Raw genomic sequence first — 24,281 nt, 5'->3', positions numbered from 1 at the left:
CAGGGAGAAGCCTCCCTGCAGTAAAAAAATAAAAATAAAAAATCCCTCCAAAACTAAACCCCAAATCCAACCAACTTTCAATTTTCACATCCCCTGGCCTGATGGTCTCCAAGTCGTTTTGGAATTGGGAGTGATCTGATCTACGTTACTGCCTGCAAGCTGCAAGCAGCTGTGAACCAATGCAGCATACAGAGCAGAGCGCTACCATAGCTTCCTCCCCTCCAGTGGCAGTGCTGCTGCACAGAGCCCTCCTTCCTTCACAGCTGTAAAGCAGACAGAATGTTCAAATGCAAACAATAGAAGGGGTGCCCAGCTTCTCTCTTTCACCTGGGCATCCCACATTTAAAACAAACGTCTTCTAAACCACGCTGAAAAAAAAAAAAGTAACTGAAACAGTTAATAGATGAAACTTTTAAAAAATTTGGCAATGGAATTCAGTTTTGGACAAGACAGCAAACAGGATTTCATGAGAGAAACGAATGAAACATGAATAACAAACCATTTTCTCACTTGCTTTCTATCAGATGTACAACTTCACCATCAGGTAGAAAAGGTACAATACAACTCCTATGGAAGTTACAGCAACAGTTTTTTTTTTTTTTTTTTTTTTTTTGCTACAGAGCAACAGAAGAGACAGCTCTGTATGAGCCATTAGATTTATGGGATATTAAGAATCACTATTACAATCATGAATTGATTCAGAATGCCAGACTTCAGCAGCAGTAAAAGCGATTTACTGCTTTGCTCATTGGACTGCATGTAAATAAAACAATTTTTGAACAAGGCAAAAAGACCAAAAACCAATAAACAATCACGAGACAAGTTATGCTACTCAGTTTCTAACAATTACAATAGTGCTTCACAGTCTTTAATTAGTTCTAGAAATATATTTTTATCCACATTTTAAGGTGGAACTTTCTCACCACAAAAAAATCAGTTTTCTCTAGCCTCCCTCTGCTAACACTCGCTGAAGGACATTCTTTCATTTAAAGTAGTGCATAATCTTAATGCACTACTGGAACAAAACATACCAGCTAACGGTACTATAGGTAGTTTTCTCTGTTCTACTATGCTCTGAAACTTTAAGCTCCGTATATGAAATATAATCTGTGTAATGCTGATATTTTCAATACTTTGTGCAGTTCTGGTCTAACCTTCTGTGCATGGAAGTAGTACTTATTGGTCAATTTTGCTCTTGTCATTGAAAATGCACTCCTTCATAGCAGCATAGGTAAGGTCTAGAAAAACAAACAACAATAAAGAAAGAAAAGCCCACACCTGGATGAATGTGCATACCTCTGAAAAAAAAGAATTCTCCTTGCACATAGCTCAGCAACACCCTACAAGGAAAAGATTAACCTCAGCTTTTATTGTGTTGATATACCAAATGAAGATTAAAATACTCAGAAATGCTGTTTGAAGATTCTGCAAGGATCAAATAAGATTATTATCTTCCTAAACCCTTTCAGAATGGCACTGAAATGCTCAGTGGCATGTATTTTATATATGGTATAGAGCTGTTCATTCAGCTCGTTTCTTGTAATGCGATGTTCATTCGTGCCAATATTCAAATGGCTCTAACACTGAATAAACTCAAGGCTGTCAAGATCTGGGAATGCATCATGGATGTTTAAGCAGCTTGTATTCAGTATCACAAGTGAAAACTGCCAAGCAATTGGAAACATGTTATGTGGTACCTTAAATCTTCAAATGCAAACTTCATAATCAATATATTTAGCATGTAAGAATTAATGGAGGCTATAATTATTTTCAGCTTCATGCACTACAGAGTGACAGGTTTCTTAAAATGGAAATCTGTGGGCTTTGCTTACAAGCAGTTAAAGAACTCAGCTGTAGGAACAATGGAAAAGGACCTATGAAATTCTATTCATGCACAGAATCATAGAATCACAAAGTTGGAAAGGACCTACAAGATTATCTTGTCCAACCACCCTCCTACCACCATTACTACCCACTAAGCAACTAAACCATTAGCATTATCCGCACCTCTCCCCCTCTACAAATGCTTTTTCAAACTGTCTTTCCTAAGAATATTTACAACTGCCTACAAAAAGACGCAATGCCAGTTCTGAAACAAGTCTTGAAACCATCAGTGCTAAATTGCATTTTATTTCCAACAATTAGCCATTACAGTATCTGAAACAGTGTCCAAAATAAATAGCTGAAGATGAAGCATCAGAATACTACCGTCTTCGCTACTGCTGTGGCCCCCATAACTTCTCTTAATTTTTAACCTTTACTCTTCAGATTCTCCAGGCCTACGGATATCATCAATCTTCAGAATCATTCTAACGACCTGAGTTGCCAGAGAAATCTGCTGTTTCTTACCAATCAAGGTTTCTATAACATGTTGCTGTTTCATATCTGTTAAAAAAAATATGCGAAAGCATTAGATACCCTCCTCAAACCCAAATGTATTATTTACCCAATATAGTTATTTTCTATGTAATTTTAAAGAATGTAATAACATCGTTTCTCTTGGCAATCATAATTAATTTGTATAAATTACAGCTTTAAGCCTGGGTTCTTCCCAAAGATCTTAAAACATTAAACTCTCTTTTCACAACTAACTTCCTCATTTGTTACTTTATCTTCCTGCATTTCTGTATACAGACATCAGAAGCATCCTAAGAGTAGAGCAGTCAGTGAAAGCTGAAGTGCCACAATACAGAAATATCAAGGAACTATTATGCATTTACATAAGCACAACACCTGACGTTTCAAAATTTCCTCTTTCCCCCATAAATAAGCATCAGAATAAGAATTTGAAATGTAAGTTCAGATGAAAATAAATGCCCATACACTGACATTTTAAATCTGTCAGTTACAGATTTTCTTCTTCTTGTACGTCGTTTATCTCTCCACCCCCATTCCCACTTACAAAGTAAGGTAAGAGACTTTGTAATTCTGACAGACATATTAAAAAATAAACGAAAAAAAAGAGTGCTGATAAAATAGAAAGTTTTCAAATTTCTGAGGAAGGAAGTCCTGTCATGTTCCCTTTTCTCCACGTTACACTTCTTACCATTTGTTCCTTTCTGCAAACAATCAATGCCAAGAGCGGGATTGTTTTCCTTCACTTGCCTAGCCCGCACTTCAGTCATTGTCTGAATTGGATTCATTCCACTGTTCTCTGAAAGGGCCATGGGGATTACCTCCAGGGCATCTGCAAACGCCCTCATCGCATACTGTTCCAAAGATGGGCACTAGGAAATACAAAATAAAAACGATACAGCTTTTATTTCCAAAGGGAGCGAAAGTGCACTTTCACACTAGCTGTAGAATACAGCATGAGGTTTTCTTGGCAATATTCACCTCAATAACTGAAAGAGTATTCTGAGTAACTACTCGCAAATAAAAACCATTTTATACTGCTCTTATCAGAAAAAGTCCTTGCAACACCTTTATAAAAGGGTGAAGTAGAACGTTAATACTGGTTATCAGTAAATGTCAGGAAGTTCCATAATATGAGTTTTCTGGAAACTCTGAAGTTTTTTAGAAGCTCTTCAAATAACAGACTGTAATAGCATTCAGCTACACAGACCTCCCTGGAAATTATGCGAAGCTGCTCAGGTTGAGTTTGGACTTGATGATCTTGAAGGTCTTTTCCAACCTGAGCAGTTCTACAATTCTATGATTCTACAGTCTCTTTTTTTCTCAAAGGAAATAAGGAAAGTTGTAAATGCTCCTTCCTTACCTTATCTGCTGCTTCACTGACTGCCAAGGCACATGAAATTTCAGCTGCACCGCCACCATACACAATGCGGTTATCACGAACGAGATTCCGGATCACACACAGCGCATCATGAAGAGATCGCTTTGCTTCTTCAATAATCTGAAATGGTACAACAGCACATACTTTTTACTACACACAACTGAAGAATATGAAGATGCATTTCCTAATATAGAAAAAAAAAAATGCAATAAATAATAGGCCTTCCAAAACTTGAAGGGAGCATATTAACAGGAGCGGGAATGGCTGTTCACAAGGGTGGATAGTGATAGGACAAGGGGGAATGGTTTTAAACTGAGACAGGGGAGGTTTAGGTCAGATATCAGGAGCAAGTTTTTCACTCAGAGGGTGGTGACGCACTGGAACAGGTTGCCCAAAGAGGCTGTGGATGCCCCATCCCTGGAGGCATTCAAGGCCAGCCTGGATATGGCTATGGGGAGCCTGGTGTGGTGGTTTGCAACCCTCACACAACAAGGGGCTGAAACTAGATGATCACTGTGGTCCTTTTCAACCCAGGCCCTTCTATGATAGGATTGATGCGACTTTAACACAAACAGCATGGCCTACAAACCCCCAGCTCCCTAAATTTTTCCACACTGCAGGTAAAGTTTAGACAAAAGTAACTGAAGAGTTAATAGGCTCTTAAAATGAAAGAGACTACATATTCAACAACTTATGTATAAAACATCACTAACTAGCTGCTGTGACTTAACCCAGCAGGTTGCCAGTTTGCACCAGCTGTCCTGGTTCTTTCACTTCCCAACTCCTTGTGCTGCCTCAGGCCCTCAATGGCAGGGCAGCATGAAGAGCAGAAAAGTCCTTGGTTCTGTCCAGAACCACACAGCAACGAGAACATCTGATAACACATATCAGTACTATTTCCCTAAATCCAAAACCTATCACCATACCAGCTACTAGAGGAAAATTAACTATCCCACCCAAAACCAGGACACAAACCAAGGATCTTACCATCTTATTTCCTCCTCTGATGAAAATGGTCACAGCTCTAGAATTCTGGCACTGTTCAATGACAAGCATTCTGTCCTTTGTTGTGCCAAAGGAGATTTCTCTGACAATACCAGCAAAACCTAGTTTCTCTGGTGTGAGCTCACAGAAACGAGGAACGATGCGTCCTCCAGTTGCAATGGCGATTAACTGGAATTAAACAATCAGTTATTTTGAGAAAACTGTTCCACAATGATTTTTAATAAAGTAAAGCTAGAAGAAGTGAACCTGTCAAATTACCTTCCCATCTTGATTCTAAAACAAGACAGAAAGCAAAACCGCTCCTAGCTACATAAAACCTGTAAGGAGAATTACGCATGGAATTCAGTACACACCACAATCCCATTAACTCCAGCTTCTTTCCACGTACAGATCCCCAGTGATTTTGCTTCAGTATCTGCCAGTACTACATAATGATAGTATAATTCTACTCAGAAAGCCTAAACTTCTCACTTGTACAGCAGACTACTCAACGAAGGTTTGAGATCTGGTAAAAATCCCAGTTTGAGAAGATTTTACTTACTTCTATTTCAGGTCCACCAACCCAACGAACAGCAGGCAGCTCATTCTGAAGCAGCAAGTGGTTTGCCTCATCATCAAAACCCCACTGGCAAATAGCAAGGTTTGCACCTGTGTCTTTTATCTGAAAGCAGCACATAATGACAATCATCAGCACCAACACAAAAATGAAGAATTTCATGAACAAATCTCTCAGTTGTTTTAGTTCTACTTTTTTCAAAACAGCAGTCTGAAAGAGACACATTTATCTGCACATAAAGAAATGAAAGTAAATTTCAAACTAGAATGTTATCTATTACTTAGATAAACTTCACTTTCACTCATACACTTAGAAGTGTCTACATGTTGTCTCGTATCTGGATTATTAGCTTATCTGTAGAAATAAATGGATGCACTATGCTACTTGGTGTAAAGGATACAAAAAAAAATACAGTAACGTAATTCTGAAGACTCTACCTGTTTCACCATCTCTTCAAACTTCTCTTTCTCGTATTTCTGCAGTGCCTTGTAATCGTCTACAGATGTGACATCAAGCTTATGCTTGGTTTTAGGCTTTGGTGGTTCAAATGGGCAGGTCAGGATTGCAATTTTAGCATCTTTAAGTTCCTGTACAATAATAAAAAGTTGAGGGTTTGATGACAGTCACACCTCCTTCTTATATTTGCACAATGCAGACATTCCCTTTAAAAAAGTAGAGACTGTAGGATCCTTGGTGATCATTTAAATGATTCTGAAGTGTTATACTCAAACAATTTTCTCAGAAAGTTCACTTGAAAGAAACTGCACAGCTTCAAAATACAAGTGTTTAAGCACTCATCAGTCTTCACTCATTTATTTTAAATACCAGATGTTTAAAAAAGAAGAAAGCTTCCTATCCACAGTGGAGATTGAAAATACTACTCACTCACTTTCACAGACAGTTCAGACTATGTGACTGGTATTTTCCTCTAGCTTTCCTTTCCACAGGATAAACATCAGTGCAAACCTAAATGCTACTCATTAAATGCTATTTAAACTGTTACAGATGAGATGCTAACACAGGATTCACTCACCTTAGGCATCTGTGGATGACTGAAATCTTTATCCACAATCACTCCCTTTATTAGCTGCGTATCTTCCAGTCTGCCTCCCACTTTGCCCTGTACTTTGATCAGTTCAAAATCAACATCCTTACGTTCCATATCTGCTACTGTCAGTACAGCATTCACAGCAATTTCTGCCATTTGTCTGTGACAACGGTTAACTCTAAATTTAAAGAAAATACAATGAAGTTGTGTTATGTTTGCACATTCAGAAGAAACTGATTCTATCAATTTTGAACAGAAAAAGAATATGTATATATAGCTAACGTATTTTGTTTGCTGCATGAAGAGAAGGCATCCAGCTCACTGATGCACAGGAATATGAACATGCTAAATGTGACAGAAAAAAATCGTATAGTTTGTCTACATACCCTTTGTGAACATAGTCTCAAGACATCGATAGGAAACAAGTGAGGAGAATTAAACACTACTCAAAACACTCAAGTCACACAAGCCACTGTTAAGACAGGCCTGCCAAGGAAGGTCTTACAATGATAATCATGAACTGCACTTCACAACAACTTCTGTCCCAAAGGAATTAAAAATGGCACACTGCCATCTATATTTTTCTGTCTTTAACTTTCTCTCATGTCTTTCCTATGATTTTACATACTGACCGCACAACGGTATCTTAAAAAGCTGGTCCCTAAAGAGTAACAGACAAAAATTGGCCAAAGAAATACAGCTGACAAATAACACTGATGCTTATTCGTTCTATGCTGCATAGCAAAAAAAAATTAAATACAGTAAAAGCATCTCCTCATCCCTAGGGTCTAAATTTATATATATATTGAGAACCAGTAACGAAAATTGCAATTGTGAATACAGAACTTTTCTGAGTCTGTTCAGAAGAAAAACACAAAAAAACAACAACTTTCTAAAAATAACTGGATGTTAGGACTCAAAGTTTCTAAGTACCAAGATATAGTAATACAGAACAGAATGGGTAGAAAGAAAATCATTTTGCAGCTGTTTAACTTCACAAAATCGCCCCTTGGAGAATAAGGGGTTCACAATTTCTTATCCTGAAATACGAATTCATTGAGAAATTTGCTGCAAATATAATAAAACCTTCAGCAGCTCCTGCAATAACAACAACAATGTAATCATCCATCAAAACACTTCTTTTTTCAACTAAAGAGTGTGTATGCAAAACATACACACTTTCATTAAGCTTTTACAAACTTACACTTTAGAGCCTAGTGTGGTCTTTGCTGTCTGGATCAGAGGTTCGATGTTCTGTGGATCAACTGGAAAGCTGTCACTGATTTTGTCCAGATGCTCAACAGCAATACGAGCTGCCTGCTCATAACCATCAGCTATTCTGATAGGGTGAATACCACGATCTAGTAATTGTTCAGCCTGTTCCAATAATGCTCCAGCCAGAACTGTAAAACAGAATTCAGAAACAGACGTTTACTCTTCCACAGATGGGGGCATGATACACAGTCAAGAGCTGAAAAGTATGCCTTAAGATTTCTTCTACTGTATTTTAATGGTCTGAGGTTTATTAGGTAATAAGAATGGTACCACCAAACTCATGTTCACTAAGAAAACTGCATTATTTAGACAAAAAAAAAACCAAAAAGAAAAAAAGAAAACCATGAAAATAAGTTCAGACAAATAGGAGGACTTTCAACACTAATCTCAAACGCAACCACAGTAAAAAAAATAAAAGTCACAAGAACATCTTTCTAATTAAAACGCTAAATGCTAACATCTTTCCAATTAAAAGAAACCAAAAAGAGCACTGAAAAAGTAAATATTCTAAAATGCACTATGGGAAAGCTACTTTCCTTCTTAAAATACACTTGAAAATATGATTTTATAACTGGAAATCCCACATTAAGGAAAGATTTAGGTTAGACATCAGGGGGAAGTTCTTTACTATGAGAGTGGTGAGGTGCTGGAACAGGCTGCCCAGAGAGGTTGTGGATGCCCCATCCCTGGTGGTGTTCAAGGCCAGGCTGGATGGGTCCCTGGGCAGCCTGGTCTACTATTACATGTGGAGGCTGGCAGCCCTGCCTGCAGCAGGGTTTTTGGAGTTTGATTCTGTGGTTTTATGATTAAGCATAACCTGCTCTTACCCACGACTCCAGTGGTTCCATCCCCAATCTCATCATCCTGAGATTTGGCCAGCTCCACCATAAGCTTGGCTATCTGGTGATCCACATCCATCATGTTCAGGATGGTGGCTCCATCATTTGTCACTGTCACCTCACCATCTTTGTCCACCATCATTTTATCCAAGCCTGAAAAAAAAAAAAAACCAACACTCAAAAAGTGAGTGAAAAAAGCTAGAAACCCACAGAAAACAGTAGAAAAGAATGAACATAGTCATCTCATTGTTACCGTTGGGCCCAAGGGACGTTCTCAGAGTACTTGCCACAGCCTTTGCTGCCATGATGTGAGACTGTAAAACAACGGAGAAAACAGGTAAGTCGCTGCTCAGCCCCAAGCCGTAATACAAAGGTAACTTAAGGGCCGTAAGCTCAATGCGGACAGCCGCGTGTGGCTGAAGGCAGATCAATCCGTACGCGGCCTAACGGCGGCATGGCGGCACGGCCCAGCGAGGTCTCCCTCTGCAGGCAGATCCGGGTCCGCCCGCCCGCTCACCTTGAGAGCCTCAAGCCCCATGAGGCGCGTTTTGCGCTCCTGGTCCTTGAGGATGAGGAAGGGCCGCCCATACTCATCAAACGCCAGCGTCCCCATGGCCGACATGGCTGCAGCAGCGCCCACCCGAGCACAAGCCGGATCCCGCCGCGCCCGCCGCGTCGTGACGTCAGCACGCTCGCCCGCTCCCAGCGCCGCGCCTGCGCAGAGAGCCGCCCCGAGACTTATTTCTCGGCGGGAGCTATGTGGCGCCTGGGCTGGAGCGTTCTGGAAGCGTCTGAGGCTGCGGTAGTAGCGCGGCGCTGTATAGCCCTGCCCAACAGCGCGGGGGGGCGGGTAAGGAAAGGGGATATCCTTGGGTGGAATACAGGACCTAAGCGGCCTGCGCCGGGGTGACGAGAAGAAGGGGAGTGAGGACAGACGCACCGCGGATTCAGAAAGGTGCTTTCTGCCCTCCCCCCACCTCCCAGATCGCAGTGAGAAGGGTGCTCCTGCGCCCCGTCCCCCGGCATGTTGGGATGGTATTGCCCTCCTCTAGAAGTAGTGCTGCGGGCGGCGGCGGCGCGCGGCGGTTAGCGGTGTGTGCGCCTTTTGGTCTGCGTGCTGCCGTGCGTTCTTTCGGGCTGTCCTGCGCCGGGTAGGACCCCGGCTTTACAGACTTGTAGGAGGTGGAGGGGACTTCGTAGGCTCACCTGCTAAAGCAGGTTTCCTCCGGTGTGTTGCCTGGGAAAGCATCCCAGGCTGGTTTTGACTATCTCCAGAGAAGGAGGCTCTGCAGCTTCTTTGGGCTTAAACACCACCTGCTTCACTCTTTCTCCAGAAAGACAGCCTAGCACCTCGGCTCACTAAAAACACAAACTTACCACCTAGAAATCGACTGAAGAGTTATAAGAGGTTTTCCTGCCCCTAGTGTCTTCATTGTACCTGTACACGCTGTACCATCATTGGTACAGTGGTGTATTGCTTTTTCTGTTCAGGAAGCAGTCTGTAAATGTGCTATGGTGTTGTGTCTGCTCTCAGGTGTGATGCCTGGTGCCCCGACAGCAGAGAGCCCCTTGCCAGCAGGCTCTGAGAATGGTTCTGGAAGAAGACACTGGGGGCTGTGGATCACAGCTGGCATTGGTGGGACCCTGGTGGCACTGTATGCTGTCGTCACCCCCTTTGTGGCTCCAGCTCTGAGGAGAGTTTGCCTGCCCTTTGTTCCTGCAACTTCAGCTCAGATTGAGAACGTCCTGAAAATGTTACAAGGCAGAAGAGGCTCTGTAGTTGACATTGGTAGTGGGGACGGCCGTATTGTAAGTTGTAGGCATCTTCCGTCTCTATTTCTTCTCAAGCGTGTGGCAAATACTCCAGCTGCGATCTGTTTTCTCCTATTTTATGAATATTTTGTCCCTGGCATCCACTGTTTCTGAGTCCCGTGCAAAGCTGCAAACCCAAGAATGGTTTACGTTCAGTTTGGTTGAGCGATCAATAGTTCTGTTCCTTTCTTACCCTCAGCTTGACAAAGTGGTGTTCAGAATCATAACCTTATCCTGTTCCTTGGAAAGAATTATGCTGTTCACATAAAAAGATATAATTAAAGTATTGGCACTGTGTTTCCCCGGAAGTTGTATTCTGTGTAGGTTTATAGCTGTACTATGAGTGTCTATGAGCTTAAACAGCCCTCTTCTTTTGGAAATGCAGCTCTGCCTTTACTATATAGAAGTGATAGCACAACAAAAGAGAACAAGAAATGAATGATGGTTGAAAAATAGAAATGTCATGGTGTCATTAAAGCTACAGGCTTCACATCTTTGTGCTGTGCTGGCTGCCCCTTTTCAAAATGGGTATGGTAAAAAGAGGAAAAAAAAAAAGATAGTTCTTGAATGCTATCTTTGTCCATATTTCATGTGAATTGTTTAACTATTTGTCTGTATGCAAAGTTTGATTTGGAAATCAGAATCTGTGAAGGATTTGGGCCTTTGTGAGAAACAGAAAAAAGCACATTGGTACAAGAGGATTGCAATTCTTGATGTCCTTTCTAGTCAGTGTTCTGGCTTTTAACCCTCATGTGATGCATGTAATTTGAATGTATATAGTACCTGAGCATCTGATTTGTGTGTATGTGTGTGTATTAAAATGTGTGTATGCACATCATTACCTAAATGGAAACTGAAGACCACTTGGAGGGCCAGGTGCCTAAAGCTGGATGCTAGGTATTGCCTTAGTGCATCTGTGTTGAAGAAAGTTGAGCTTCTGGTCATATATTCTTAGGTATTTGGCACCCACTCATGTTGTATGTGGATAAATGTGACCATATCTTTATTTTAAGCATGGTAAAAATGTTTCTGTATGCTTGCAAATTGGTGTGCATGATGGAAGAGGAATAATTTTAATAGCATGATGTGCAGACAACATATGGGATGTTGTATGAAAAAACTTGCATTTCTTCCTGACTCCACCTTGTCTCTTCTGTAATTTATAATAAATCAGGCTTTTCGTGATTAGAGCTTGGCAGTAAGCTTTTAAATTATGACTGAATCCAGTTTTTTGGTGTTTGTAAGAACTAGTGCCTTTTTGGTTAGTATTTACCCTAAAAAACCAAAACTGTAAAATGAGCAAGTTTTGATCTGTTTTTGAAGGCGTTTGCTATACAGGTTAACAGTTTTGAGTCAAGATTTAATTCAAAGGAGCGTACTTAGAGTCCTTCTATTGAAAGATGCCAGCTTGAAATCCAAAATGACCTATCAAATGCCTGCCTGTCACTGCTTCTCAACAAGGTTAAATACTCTGAGCACATCTGCCTGTGTGTTACACTGTCTCCATGGTCAGTTTCAGTACTTTTTAGATCAAAGGTGGTATCATGAATATGTTAAGTTTAACTTTGGTGTAAATCATAGATGTACAAGAAGCTTGCAGCTTTGTCCTGTGATGTTTAAGTGATTTTTTTTTTTTTTTTTGTATCAATATCAGTTTCAATGGAACTTGTCACAATAGTAAAATACAGTTTGAATTTTTGGTTGCTATACTAATAATCTCTTAGGAAATAAGATCTGATTACTTACTGAAGTGCATTTCTTTGATTTGCATTATAAATAAGTCTCTCTTATGGGTTGAGGTGAATGTACTTTTGAGCACTGTCTCTGTTTCTAAGTGAAGGTTTTTTTCCTTCTTTGTAGGTGATAGCAGCTGCAAAAAGGGGATTTGAAGCTGTTGGTTATGAGTTAAATCCCTGGCTAGTCTGGTACTCCAGATACCGTGCCTGGAGGGATGGGGTACATCACAACGCCAAGTTTTATATTTCAGATCTATGGAAGGTAGGTGGTGACGAAGCTAAGAATGAATCTGGAATATCTGAGAGATTTACTTGATTTGGAGGTTACTTTCTTGAAAGAACTAGAATGCTGTCTGACCACAGGTTGCTGTACTGGACTTTGGGAAGAGTGCTTCAACTGTAGAGGCAAAGGTTACCACACAGCACGCTGCTTTTGTGCTTCAGTGTCTTGCTGCACTTGCACACTATGCTCCTTGAGCATACTGTGTAGTATTTCTATGTTGAGTGATGGAGGCTGCTGTAATGTCAAGCTTCCCTGAGACCCCTTTCTGTTGAGTCAGTAACACACAAGCTTAATTTGATATTTCCTTAGATGCGTGTTCTTTTATGCAGTGTGTTATGTCATTTCAAGTGTTGCTTTAAGTAACACTTAAGGTGCAACTGAGAATTTTTTTGCAGTGTTCAATCATTCCAATCAAAATCGCTTCTTCAGTTAAATTTTTGTTGTTATTGTTGTCTCTCTCTAGCTATTCCTATCAGTCTTCAAGTGGTATTTCATAATTGGTAAAGTGAATGGAAGGAATTTGGTGAACAAGTGCGAATGTACTCTTTTTATCTCTGTTCAAGTAAGGAGTGTTGGAAAACTGGGTGCTGGTGAGAAGAACCCAGGCACTGAAATAGGAAACTTCAATTTCTAGCTAACATCTAGCATAAGCATAACAGACCTCAATATAAATAGGAGTTCTGGCAAAACTTAGCAGTGAGTGAAGTTCCACAAGGATTTTCTTGTCCTCCTGGAACTGATGCCACATTCTTGACCAGGCTGTAGTTGTCTAGTTCACGGCATTTTAAAGTGGTCTGTATATGAAAATTCATGTGAAGCTGATACAGGATTTCAGTTCTTGGTATTTTTTTGAACTAAGTTCCTGTTAAAAAGACTGCAGTTAGAGGGCTTACACTAGAAGAATGATGAGAACTTTTGAAATTATAAATGGTGTGGGGTTTTTTTGTTTGTTTTTCATATATATTTTTAAGATTTGTTATTTTTTTTCTAGGTTTCTTTTTCACGTTATACAAATGTTGTTGTTTTTGGGGTACCTCAAATGGTAAGTTTACCAACTTTGCGTTGTTTAAATGCTTCAAAACCAGTTCATCTGCAAAACAAATTAACCTACGAAACATCGAAGGTAGTACTAATATCTAGGTATTTTTGGTTGTTTATGTTTGTGATAAAACCTGATAAAACTTGTGGCAATATACAGGCTGGGGTTGTTTTTGGCGTCTTTGCTATCCGTTAGTCAAGGTCAGAAGTAAAGTGAAAACTGTTGTGCTGAAGTTGCTTTGAGAAGGTGATAGATTGGTTCTTCAAAATTTCAGTTTTTCACACTGGAAAGAAATGGGATGTTCTCTGCTCGATCTCCCTGCAAACTGTTTACAGCTGCTTTTCTGTGAACTTGTTACTTGCAGTGTTGAACTTCCATTGTGTTATCCAAAAATGCTTTCACCTCCGATCAGGCCAGCAGCTAGTGTACTGAAATAATCCCTCGCTCGTGTTAGACGGTGAGGATTTAGAAAGAGAGGCAGATACTTCAAGTGTAGTATTCTTTTTAGGAGAGCTTTGTAGCCTGTGTTGATCCACACACGTCTGGTGAAAATGGGTTATTCAAGATTGCTGAGATATTGTTGCATAGATGCTGTTTACTTGGTGTGTTAGATCAGTCAGAGTTTTCTTTTGCTTTCAGCTTCATCTAGTTCTTATTTTTCTCTTTTTACTAGAATAGAGAAAAAAAAATCTTAAGATTTGCTATTTTGATTTTTTTTTTTTTATTAGTGTTTTCTATGTAGGTTGAATGCGCGCATGGAAATTAAATGGAAATATCTTATAGATGCTTCTGTATTGCTCCTTCTTCTGCTGGGGCAGATGTGGAATGAAATGGCTGCAGAGCTCTACATGATGCCATGCTGCATCATACACTGATAGTATTGCTGGGGTAGCAGTAGGGAGGTGTGTGTGCTGAGAAGCATAGGGATGTTTCCCTGCAGTTTGCTTGTTCTTTGCAGTATTGGAATTAAATGCCTACTTCACATTCATGCCTAAAATCACGTTGAAAACCAGAGAAAATGCACTACTTTTTACTTCTTTTTTTATTTTTCTGTAGTGTTGCTTTAGTGAGAACTAATACAGTGCTTGTGCTATAGATGTTTCCAGGTTTGAATGTTGCGTGTTCTCTAGCTTGAGTTCCAGGAGGGGGCAGTGTGAAGATTGGAATCTGGAGTCAGAAATTCTGTATTTGCACCAAGGGCAGAAGTGCAGGTGAAGAAAGCTATTTCCATAAACTAGAAGTAAACAAATACCCTGGAAATACTGGCTGAATTTTTAAAGTAATTGTATAAAATGGGGGTAAGTTAGTAGCAGATATGGTGGAAAGAGTAGCTATTTGTCTCAGAATAACATTCAGTAAATACCAGGCTGAATACTTCCAATAAAAATCGTGTCAGAAATGTAACAGACCCAAACATACAAACTACTGTGTTTCCTGACAATTAATTCACTTGTTCTCTTTTAAATTTACTTCTCTAGTTGTGAATGCTTAGCCTTCTGAATGCCTAAATTGATTTTGTAGAAATTAATGCATTTTTTCTTTTTTTACTGAAGGCAGTAGATGTCTTTTAGCTTTTATAGTAATAATGGTCTGATTTGATGCTGTCACACTGTGCTTTTATTTTACATCCAAGATCAGCTAACAGAGCTGGGATGTATTGATCTTCAGGGAAAACTGTGAGACCTCTCTGGTCTTACAATCATCTGGGGGAAGATGATGTTTTTCAGTGAGTCATTGCAAAGAGACTTATTTGTTTGGAATGGGATGACAGAATTTTTACCAGGTGTTCATGTTCACAACTTCTGTTGAATTGTAACTGTATGTATACTATACAAAAGGTTTTACTGAACTGTATATCTATGTAGACATTTTAAAAAAGCAATAAAATCATATTGATACCAAATAAAGTATGATGATAGCATCTAAAGTTACTGTGAGTTTTATCTTAACACTACTTCGCCTCAAAGATATGATTCTTTTTGGTCAAAGTATTAATGAAGTTTTCTAATTTGAGACATGAGATGTCACTGTCTTTCAGAGTTAATTGTTAAAGGTTGGACCAGCTCCACATCCGTAACCTATTGTAATGGCTATACCAACTTAGTCCTTCCTTTTCTGGTGTGTTAGCTCAGTTTGAGAGATTAAATTGGGCTTGCTTTTCTCGTTTATTTAAGGTATAGTAGCAAAAATGTTTAAAAGCATTTGCTATATGGACAAAATCAGAGCAGGCAATGCTTCATAGATCTGATGTACCAATGAGTTACCTCTGAATAATTTTTACTAAAATATTTAGTTGTAATCTAAACCTAGCTATAGTGGGAGGCTGCATCAAAAATGTACAACTTACAAGTGTATGATAATGGAAGTCAGCTTCAGCTTTTGGAAATATTAGAAAACAACACAAACTGAAAAAAAAAAAATGTTCTGTTTGTTTTGATTTTATCTTGTGTCCTTCCTGACTTAAATTGAACTGTATTTGTCAGTAGTTTCTGTCCTTTTAACCTTTTTAATAGCTAAATGCTATGCCGTTATATCAAAGCATATCAAAGATCAACATGAATAGATTCTAATTCTGGAGCTTGCTGCTGTAATTACTTGCTATAATAGATAGTGTTTGTAGAAAGGAATTTCAAACTGATGTGTTGTGATCTACTTAAGCATAACGTCAGACTCTTCTAAAGGAGAGAAAAGATAGATCTGTAAAGTAGGTTTCTTTTTCTTCCCCTTATGATTAAAATATCTCTCTGAGGTTGGAAAGAAATTCTTTTGAAGTCTAAATGTGTTAATACATCTCTCCAGTCCGTAATGGAATTTTTGGCATATTTAAGATAAAATATTTGGGCAGTATTGCTCTGCTCTGAAGGAGTAATGATATATCCCCTAGCAAAACTGGGCTGATTCAAAAGCTAGTGGAAGAAAGCTTTACTGAGCAGCTCTTTAGCCAAAGCATATGATGTTCCATACAGTACTGCTGAAGGTGCTCATGTCAGTGTATTAATAGGCAGGGGGAAACTAAGTTCAATTTCAGAGCTGTTTAACACAGCAGTACTTTACTGCGTAGTGCCGGCAGAGAACTTGCTTTGGATTGCTGACCAAACGTATTTTGAGTGTCCCAAGAACTGATTTGAGGTTAGACAGGAAATCGTGAGAGGTGTTGGCTTTTGAGTATCACACAACAAATAGTTTATGCAGCTTAGGTGTTACAAATAGTATAAAGTCAGGGTGCTAAACTCTCATGCTCTACAGAGAAGAATCATGAATGAAGAAAATAATGAATTAGAATTTGCTAAGTATTTTCTTCTTGTTTGTGGTTGTGTTTTTTCCTCATGGTTTTTTTCCTCAAAATCTCAATCCCTGGGCTTGTCTTAGACACTTGAATTAGAAAATGCTACTGGTTTATACTGTTTCTTAAAGTATTCTATTGCTGCTCCACAGATGCCGGAGTTGGAGAAGAAACTCAAAGAAGAACTTGAATGTAATGCCAGAATCATAGCTTGTCGTTTTCCATTCCCCTGCTGGATCCCAGATCATACAACTGGAGAGGGAGTAGACACCGTATGGGCCTATGATTTGAAATATTCTGGAGGATTTGAAGCAAGAAACTTGAAACCTACACCAGAAAGAGAATCTTGAACAACCAGTGTGTTCATGTACTGAAATTTTTAGCTTTGACTTCATTTGTTACATGATAAATGTAACGCAAAATATACCTCAGGGTATGGAAGGCTATATTCTCTAAAATGATGGGGAGTACACCGATTATTTGAAAACACAGAAAGGTATAGTTTAAGGATGTAATGTAGTTGAGAAATCGTTACAGAAATCAATAACTGTGATATGGAAAATGGAGTAAAATAAGATACAGTAATGTTAAGGGGAACTTGTAAGTTCAAATACTTGAATTGGCTAACCTAAAATGTGTGTTCTTTTTGATCTTATGTAACATTTGCTACTGTTTTTGGGGGTGGTATGCCATTGGCTTCTCAAATGAGCCGTAGTTCCCAAATGTCTTCATTAGGTAAGCTAAACAAGCATAATCAATATACATCATGCATCAAACCGATGCAAACCGAGTGTGAAGAGGCTGGTATTTTGCACTTCAGCCATAAATGTGTGTTTTTAAATGGGATACGACACAGCAAGCAAATATAATGAGTACATTCGTTAACAGAATTGCATCCCTTCATTCTGATTGTGCATCTTTATTTCTATGGAGACAAAACTGCAGGAATGAGCTCTTGCTGGCATAGGTCTTCGCAGATGACCCTGATTTTGTCCTAAGGTCTCTGATTTGCAGTGGGGAGCTATCACTGCTGTAAGGTTGTCCTTTTCTAACATGTTGTTCTAACATGGTTGCAACACTTGTCTGTTCTGTAACATTCTGCTTACTTTACCTTTCTTTTGGTTCTTGAGTGAAGTTTGACCATCTTCTCCAATTAACAATAACTGAAAATAAAATAGTAGCCTACCTTGGCCCCATTATAAAACAACAGAATGGCTGCAAGAGGCTTCCAAAGATAATTTAGTTCAATCCTCCTCGAGCAAGGCTGGCTAGTCAGTTGCCCAGGGTCGTGTCAGTCAGCTTCTGAATATCTCTGAGGAGGGAGACTTTGCTATGTAGTGTCCATGTAAGTTTGTCAGACCTCTGTATGTGAACTATCTGTAGAACTAAGCTGGAACAAGTTAGGAATTTGTCACTTGACCAGACACTGTTTTTGGGTCAACAAAATGCCAACATAAAATGATGTTTCATTAGCAGTTGAAAAGGTGTATTTCTTGGACTTACAGTATGTGACTTGAAAATAAATGGTACAGTAGAATCTCATGTACACAAAAAGAAGAAGGGAGCAAATGTATGTGCTAGAGCCTGCAATGGAAAGGATGATTGCAGTCTTGCATATGGTCAAGTGCAGCTGTGAACATCAAGACTCTCTTGACGAATACTTACTACTGGTGAACCAACCTTTACAGCATTTCACTACAGTGTCACATAGATCTTGTTAAACTACACTAAACCCTTTCAATGTTATTTAAGAGATGTAAGTATTACAGTGATATGACTGGGCTACAGTGGCTTATCTAAAATGTCTATGTTTAATATCCATTTAATGGCCTTAAAACTACAATCTCAAAGGATGTCTGAAACTATTTCTACTAAAGTAGACTATACAGAAGGGATGTTAGCTTACCAAGCCGGGAGTCCTTCCCTGACTATTTGTAAAGGGGAAGAAGCAAAAGATTTTGATGAAGTAAGGTTTGTCTCATCTGTCATGCTTTGCTTTGACCCATCTTTCTGCTACTTGCTTTCACTGACATTCACTCATGTTAGATTGCCTGGAATGAAGCAGATATATTTTCCCTTGTGTTTGGCTATGTATTTGTCTATTGTATTATAATTTACTTGCCTGTTAACACATAAATCTGATTTTCCCAGTTCTGCCTTTAAAGACTGTGGTGTGGACTTCTTAGTTATCACCTACTGCTCCAGAAATACTTGTTGAAGAGAGTGAGGTAGAATTAATGATGTGGTGGCCTGAGCTTCAAGAACATTAAGTGCTGTTCTCAAGGCAAGGAGGAATTTATGATAGCTTTTAAAGCAAAGCAGAGGCCTATTTCTTACTCTGGACATACACCTTTTGTTAAGGATCTACACTGAGATAAGCAGTGGTCTATAGGGTTTTTATTCCTTATTATATTAAGGAATGCAGTGCATTTCTTGTTTTCATGTCTGAAGTGCAAAACAAAGTGAATTGTTCTGATTTATACAGGGAACTGAGAAAGCATTTTCTTTTTATGTCATTTTCAGTTTTCCCAATCACTTACTAGTATTTAATCGAGTAAGGTATCAAACGAGCATAACCATGGCTTCAGTTTTCACTGTATGAATTATATTGCTACACTTCCAATTGCTCAGATAATTATGATTTCATTGATGTGCTGCTTCAAAGTACCAATTTGTTACTTTTGAAAACTAAAAAAGCCTTTGAGAACAGGCTTAATCAAATTATAGTGCCAGACTAAAGCCACAAGAAGGAAACCCCCAAGCTATGCATACTGCTGTTCAAAATTAAGGTAATTCAGATGCACAGAAAAAAAACAAAAACAATTATTTTATCTTTGATTGTTTTCTAGTAGAATCACCTGAGTTTTGGGAGCTACTTGTCCCTTGATGTATCTTAGCAGAGAAGAAATGTTGCTGCATTGCCAAATGAGTAATGCTTTACTGAAATTCAGTAGAACTTGATCTGTGTGAAAATAAATCATAGTTCTTTGGGCAGTGGTTTGATTACGAGAGAGCCGTCTGATATGCACATTGCTTGGTGTATGTTGCACAGTCAATATGGCTACTCCAGTCTCAACCAAGCTTGTCCAGATATGCGTATTTGTTTGATGAGCTTTAGGCATTTCTGTATTACTAGGTGTTTTCAAGTTCTTGACTTACCCTCTGGAGTGTGATAATATGCTGTCATTTAATCTAATACTGCTCCAAGGAAGCTCATCCTCCATCTCTGCATTGCTGTTTATTTGTGACTCATGAATTGTAGCCAGGTAAGGAGATGCAAAATCAAATTTATAATACGGTACTGCATTTCAAAAGGGTAGGGGAATGAGTATTATCTGTGGGGAAAACACTTCCAGGGCCCAGGCTTAGGGAAGGTCTTTTAACTTTAATAAAGGATATGTCTCATGAGGCACCAGAGATCACCTACATTCTGCACTAGTATTGTTTTTAAGACATTTCTAATCTGAACATACTTTAAAAAAATGTTACCACCATTGCAATACCGTTAAGAGATCTGAAGAGGAAGTAGGCATAGGTAACATCTGTTCATGTTCTATGTTTCGTACGGTAGGGTGAAGAGAGGAAGGGTATCTACGGCACTTTGAGCCATTCCAAAAGCAGTCTGACAGACTAGCATCATATCTCTATGTATTACTCATTGGATTTGTGCATTCGTATTAAGAATGAGCTGTGGGGAAATGAGAGTCAGAAGTGAGTCTGATGCCATTATGCTTGATTGGAACAGGGATTTCTCATTGATTACCTCAGACTTCTGTAGTTTACTTTTATTATGGTTTGCAAATACTGAAGCATTATTCAAGGAAACATGATTCTTTCAAATACATGATTCAAGAGGGCACTCTAACATCGGATTTAATGACAATAAATTCTAATTTAAGTTATTTTTCTTTTCGTAAGTTTGCAGTTTGCATATGTCTAGATTTATGATGTAGCTGCAACCTGTTTCCCCCCCCCCCCCCCCCCCCCCCCTGCAGAAATAGCTCATTTCTGCCAGAACAATTCTGGAATTCTTCATTAAAAATGTGGCTTCTATATTTGTTAAAAAATTACTCCTGTGTGTGAAAGCTGTAAAAATGAATCTTGGTATTTTTTTTTTTGTTGGTTAATCTTTATTCATCCTCGTATCCTTAACTTAAGAAGACTTTATTAGTTGTTGGTTCTTTCTTCATTCTGTTTTTTTATTTCTTCCTCTTATTTCAGCATTTGTTTTTATTTTTCATAGTGTCTTACAGTTTTGATTATGTGCTTTCATAAATTCTTTTTCTGTAAACTGGTAGCTTTATTTTATCAGCAAACCTTGTAGGAAGACTTAGTGTTTTGCAGGAATGTCTTTTTTCTCTGTAGATTTTTTTTAACATGTATTTAACTTTAAACGCCTTGTTCTATTTAGCTGTCTGTATGCTGACACAGCATGATTTTTATTTCCAGTAAATGAAAGAAAAACACATCCACCCATATGGTTTTGAGACTGAAAAACAGCCTTGGTCTACAACAATCCTGGCTGTTTAGTAGTTTTAAGTACTTAATTTAGCATTTTTATTATATTTCATCACTTGGGAAATGAACACAGGCCTTTTACCCATTCAGTAGTTCTTCTTGTTGGGTTATTTGTTCAGGTGGGATTTTTGCTGATTTCTTTTTCTTAGTATAATGTTGGGTTTTCTATTACAGACTTCGGTTGAAATGTGGAACTGATGTTTTTGCTGTGAATTGCTGAGTAGTCCCTGAAAAATCACTGTAATACAGCCGAGTGAACTGCTATGATTGGTTAAAAAAAAAACAAGTTGGTTAAGTTTAAAAAAAGCCAACTGCTTTACCAGTAAATGTGAAGGGATACTTCTTGGTTTACTGTGTGTGCTGTGCTCTTTGAAAATAAAGTATGTTTTGCAAGACCCTACTGAAGCTTGTGGAATAAAGTTTTGAGGTGACTGGAGGTCTTTGCAGTGTCAAAAATAGAAAATTAATGGCTTTCTCCCTGAGGACTGTGGGCTGCTTCTGAAGAAACCAGAAGTAATTTAAAGGACTGATCTACTGTCAGTAGGTTTGCTGCCTGTGGTCTTGTCATCCCATAGGAAAATTTCAGTATATTTGAAGTGAACGTTTGAGGGTCACTGAACTAAAAATATGGATTTAGATATGGTGGTATTGACCAATGAAAACGAGTTTATCAAATCGGGGGGTTTCTGCCTTCTTTCTGTTGTCCCTTGCTTTGGGCTGTTGAGCCTTGAATCTCTGCTCTAAACATGTGCTACTGGTAAGCACTTCATCTCTGAGTGAGAGTAGGGGGTTTGTTTTTGCACGTTTTCCCATTGCTCTCTAATTAATTCTAGCTTTGAAAAATAAAGTGTGAGGAGGGAACACAGAATGAACAATGGGAGGATCGGCGGAAGTTCTGGGAGAGAAATGAGTGGTGTGGTGTGTAGCCCAAAATCCAAAGGGTCTTCTCTGTCACCATCACTCTAGCCATCTCAATGCTGGTCTGTCTTTTTTTCTAGGACTACGTAGCTCTTACATATGTAGTTCAGAGTGCATGCACAAATCAAAATAACTCATATGTCCAAATGTGCTGTAATTCAGATTCTTTACAGAGGTCCTCATCATTTGTTTCCCTGTATGTTTTATTGTTTCTTCCTTTTCTTCAGCACGTGTGGAAGCCAAGTGTATATCCTGACTACCTTTGTGCTTAATTCATATGTAAGTTTTGTGAGTATAATCAACACCAATGAAGTTTATTTGCAAACATAAATCTCGCCCTGCATCAGTTCTGAACAAGAACGGAACAGGTAATGGTCACGATGTGTGAATACAAATGCTATTTAGTGACAAAGATGGTCAGAGTCTCTTGCTGCTTCAGTGCTTTAATTTGAGTTGTCAGTCTGGTATGTCAAGCAAAGTCCAGGGAATGCAAGGCTAATAGAGGCAAAGTAGCATTGTTGTGTGGTATTTTAAAATAACTCTGTATTCTAGTAAATTTTGAGATTTTTTTTTTAAATAAAGTGTTACAGAATAAACAATATTGAAAATAACAGAAGACCAATACCAGAACAAAAAAATCTCCAGCCCCCTCTGAGTGACAGCATCACTGATTTAAAAGGAAACTGCATTTATCACCCTAAAAAGGTGTAGAAACAGCTTCTACTATGAGAACAATCTCTGGCTTCAGAGGCTGGCTAGTTTTTACCAAAGTGAGTTAAGTATAACAGGTTAAATCCACACTGATTTAACAAATGCTTAAGCTTCCTAGAACTGCCTTATTCTTGTAAGCCTCTCAGACGTGCCATCTAAATTAGGTTGGTTGCTTGTTCTAATAAAAATCCTGATCAGATAGAACTGTTCTGAGGATTATTTGTCTGAGTGGAAAATTAGGCAGCCTAAGCATACTTCCAGGAAACAGAAGACTTGGATGCTGTCATATTTGCCTGATACTGGTTGCTCTTCCAAATGATCTATAGTGAATCTCATGCCTCCTCTTCCTCTGCATCCCATAATGAGTGATACTCCTGCTGCAGTTCCCATGGCTCATGGCGCCCTTAATTTGGGCTTCCACTCACCTTTATGCCCCTGACCTCCTCTGGTTCTGGGAAGGGAGGCTGATGGCTCCTTGGGTGGGACTGGGAGCAAGCAGGAATTATTTGGGCTTTCTCCACTGCTTTCATCTTTTTGTGCTCCTGTGTGGGTGTGCAGGGAACTTTTTATCAGTTAGCTGAGGAAGGTTTCCTCCTTACAGCAGCATAATATATGTAGTAGTAAAACTGTTATATGGTGAAGTCCTCTCAGTTGGCAGCTGCATGTCCGCATCTACTGCTGGAAGAGTGCATTTTCAGATGGCTGCTGCTGAGGGTGGCAGTACCTGTGCCATTACACGATGAATGGAGCTAGAGATAGGTCAGATGCTCACATGTGTGCCATATTCTTACTGATGACTGGAAGACAGCACCTGTGGTGCTTCATTGCTTCATGATTTTTTTTTTTCTTTCTTTCTTCAGTCTTGTGTTTTTCTTAGCTATTTCTACATCAAGTAGTTCTTACCATTTGATGTCTCCTGGTTATAGCTTCTGAACTGTATTTGGATTCTGCTTTTTATATGACTGTTAGTCTGGTTCTTCTCTATATTTGATGATTTCCATTTTTTTGTAGGACAGAAGTTCAAACTATCACTGTTAAATATAGATTGGCTACAATCCAGTTCAGGCACTGTGGCCTTCTTACTGTATTATTTACTTCAATTTTTATTTTTTACCCTTTTTTACATAGTCTGTGTTAGTTCCTTTTGGAATTGTTACTAAATCAGCATAAATCTAGGTGACCTTTTTTTTTTTTTTTTCTCTTCAGAAATTCTTTGGGTAGATCTGTCATGGTCTATGTAAGGCTACGTTCTCATTTCTTGCTTTTATATTTTAATTATTCTTAGGTAGAATTAAGATAATCTGAGGGAAGGACTGTTTTCCTTAGGCCTAACTTTCATCAAAATGACATGTAAGATAGAAGGAAAAGGTTTCACGAGACATGGCAGCTCTTCCCGTTGCAGCTCACTATCTTTACAAGCCCAAATGCCTTTCAGCCTGACGTTACCATCAGTTTAAAGTACAGTTTCTGTCTTGATCTTCTCTTTCAGAAGCTGTTTGGCAGAGATCAGCTTAACCAACTC

The 24,281-nt window shown here is 38.9% G+C and overlaps 2 protein-coding genes across 3 annotated transcripts; one reads left to right on the top strand and one right to left on the bottom strand.

Moving 5' to 3' along the window:
- Positions 1–2,114: 2,114 nt before the first annotated feature.
- CCT5 (chaperonin containing TCP1 subunit 5) lies at positions 2,115–9,081 on the bottom strand (the record flags this gene model as incomplete). 2 transcript variants are annotated; one of them, XM_079533314.1, is made up of 11 exons in its annotated part: positions 2,115–2,385; positions 3,047–3,227; positions 3,719–3,856; positions 4,724–4,909; positions 5,283–5,402; positions 5,735–5,884; positions 6,331–6,523; positions 7,550–7,748; positions 8,448–8,612; positions 8,713–8,773; positions 8,977–9,081. In XM_079533314.1, 11 exons carry the CDS (start codon positions 9,079–9,081, stop codon positions 2,258–2,260), a joined length of 1,626 nt encoding a protein of 541 aa, XP_079389440.1. In that variant the 3' UTR covers positions 2,115–2,257. The 2 variants fall into 2 exon arrangements, with proteins under 2 accessions (XP_079389440.1, XP_079389441.1); XM_079533315.1 differs by lacking the exon at positions 8,448–8,612.
- A 402-nt stretch (positions 9,082–9,483) lies between these two features.
- On the top strand, positions 9,484–16,962 carry ATPSCKMT (ATP synthase c subunit lysine N-methyltransferase; the record flags this gene model as incomplete). Its single annotated transcript, XM_079533906.1, has 5 exons — positions 9,484–9,544; positions 9,994–10,268; positions 12,132–12,269; positions 13,282–13,332; positions 16,765–16,962. The coding sequence occupies 5 exons, from the start codon at positions 9,484–9,486 to the stop codon at positions 16,960–16,962; spliced, it is 723 nt and encodes a 240-aa protein (XP_079390032.1).
- Between the last annotated feature and the right edge of the window lie 7,319 nt (positions 16,963–24,281).

This window comes from Tetrao urogallus (genome assembly GCF_951394365.1).
Source record: "Tetrao urogallus genome assembly, chromosome: 3".
In the NCBI taxonomy this organism is placed as follows: Eukaryota; Metazoa; Chordata; class Aves; order Galliformes; family Phasianidae; genus Tetrao; species Tetrao urogallus.
This window is presented reverse-complemented; position numbering and strand designations above follow the sequence as displayed.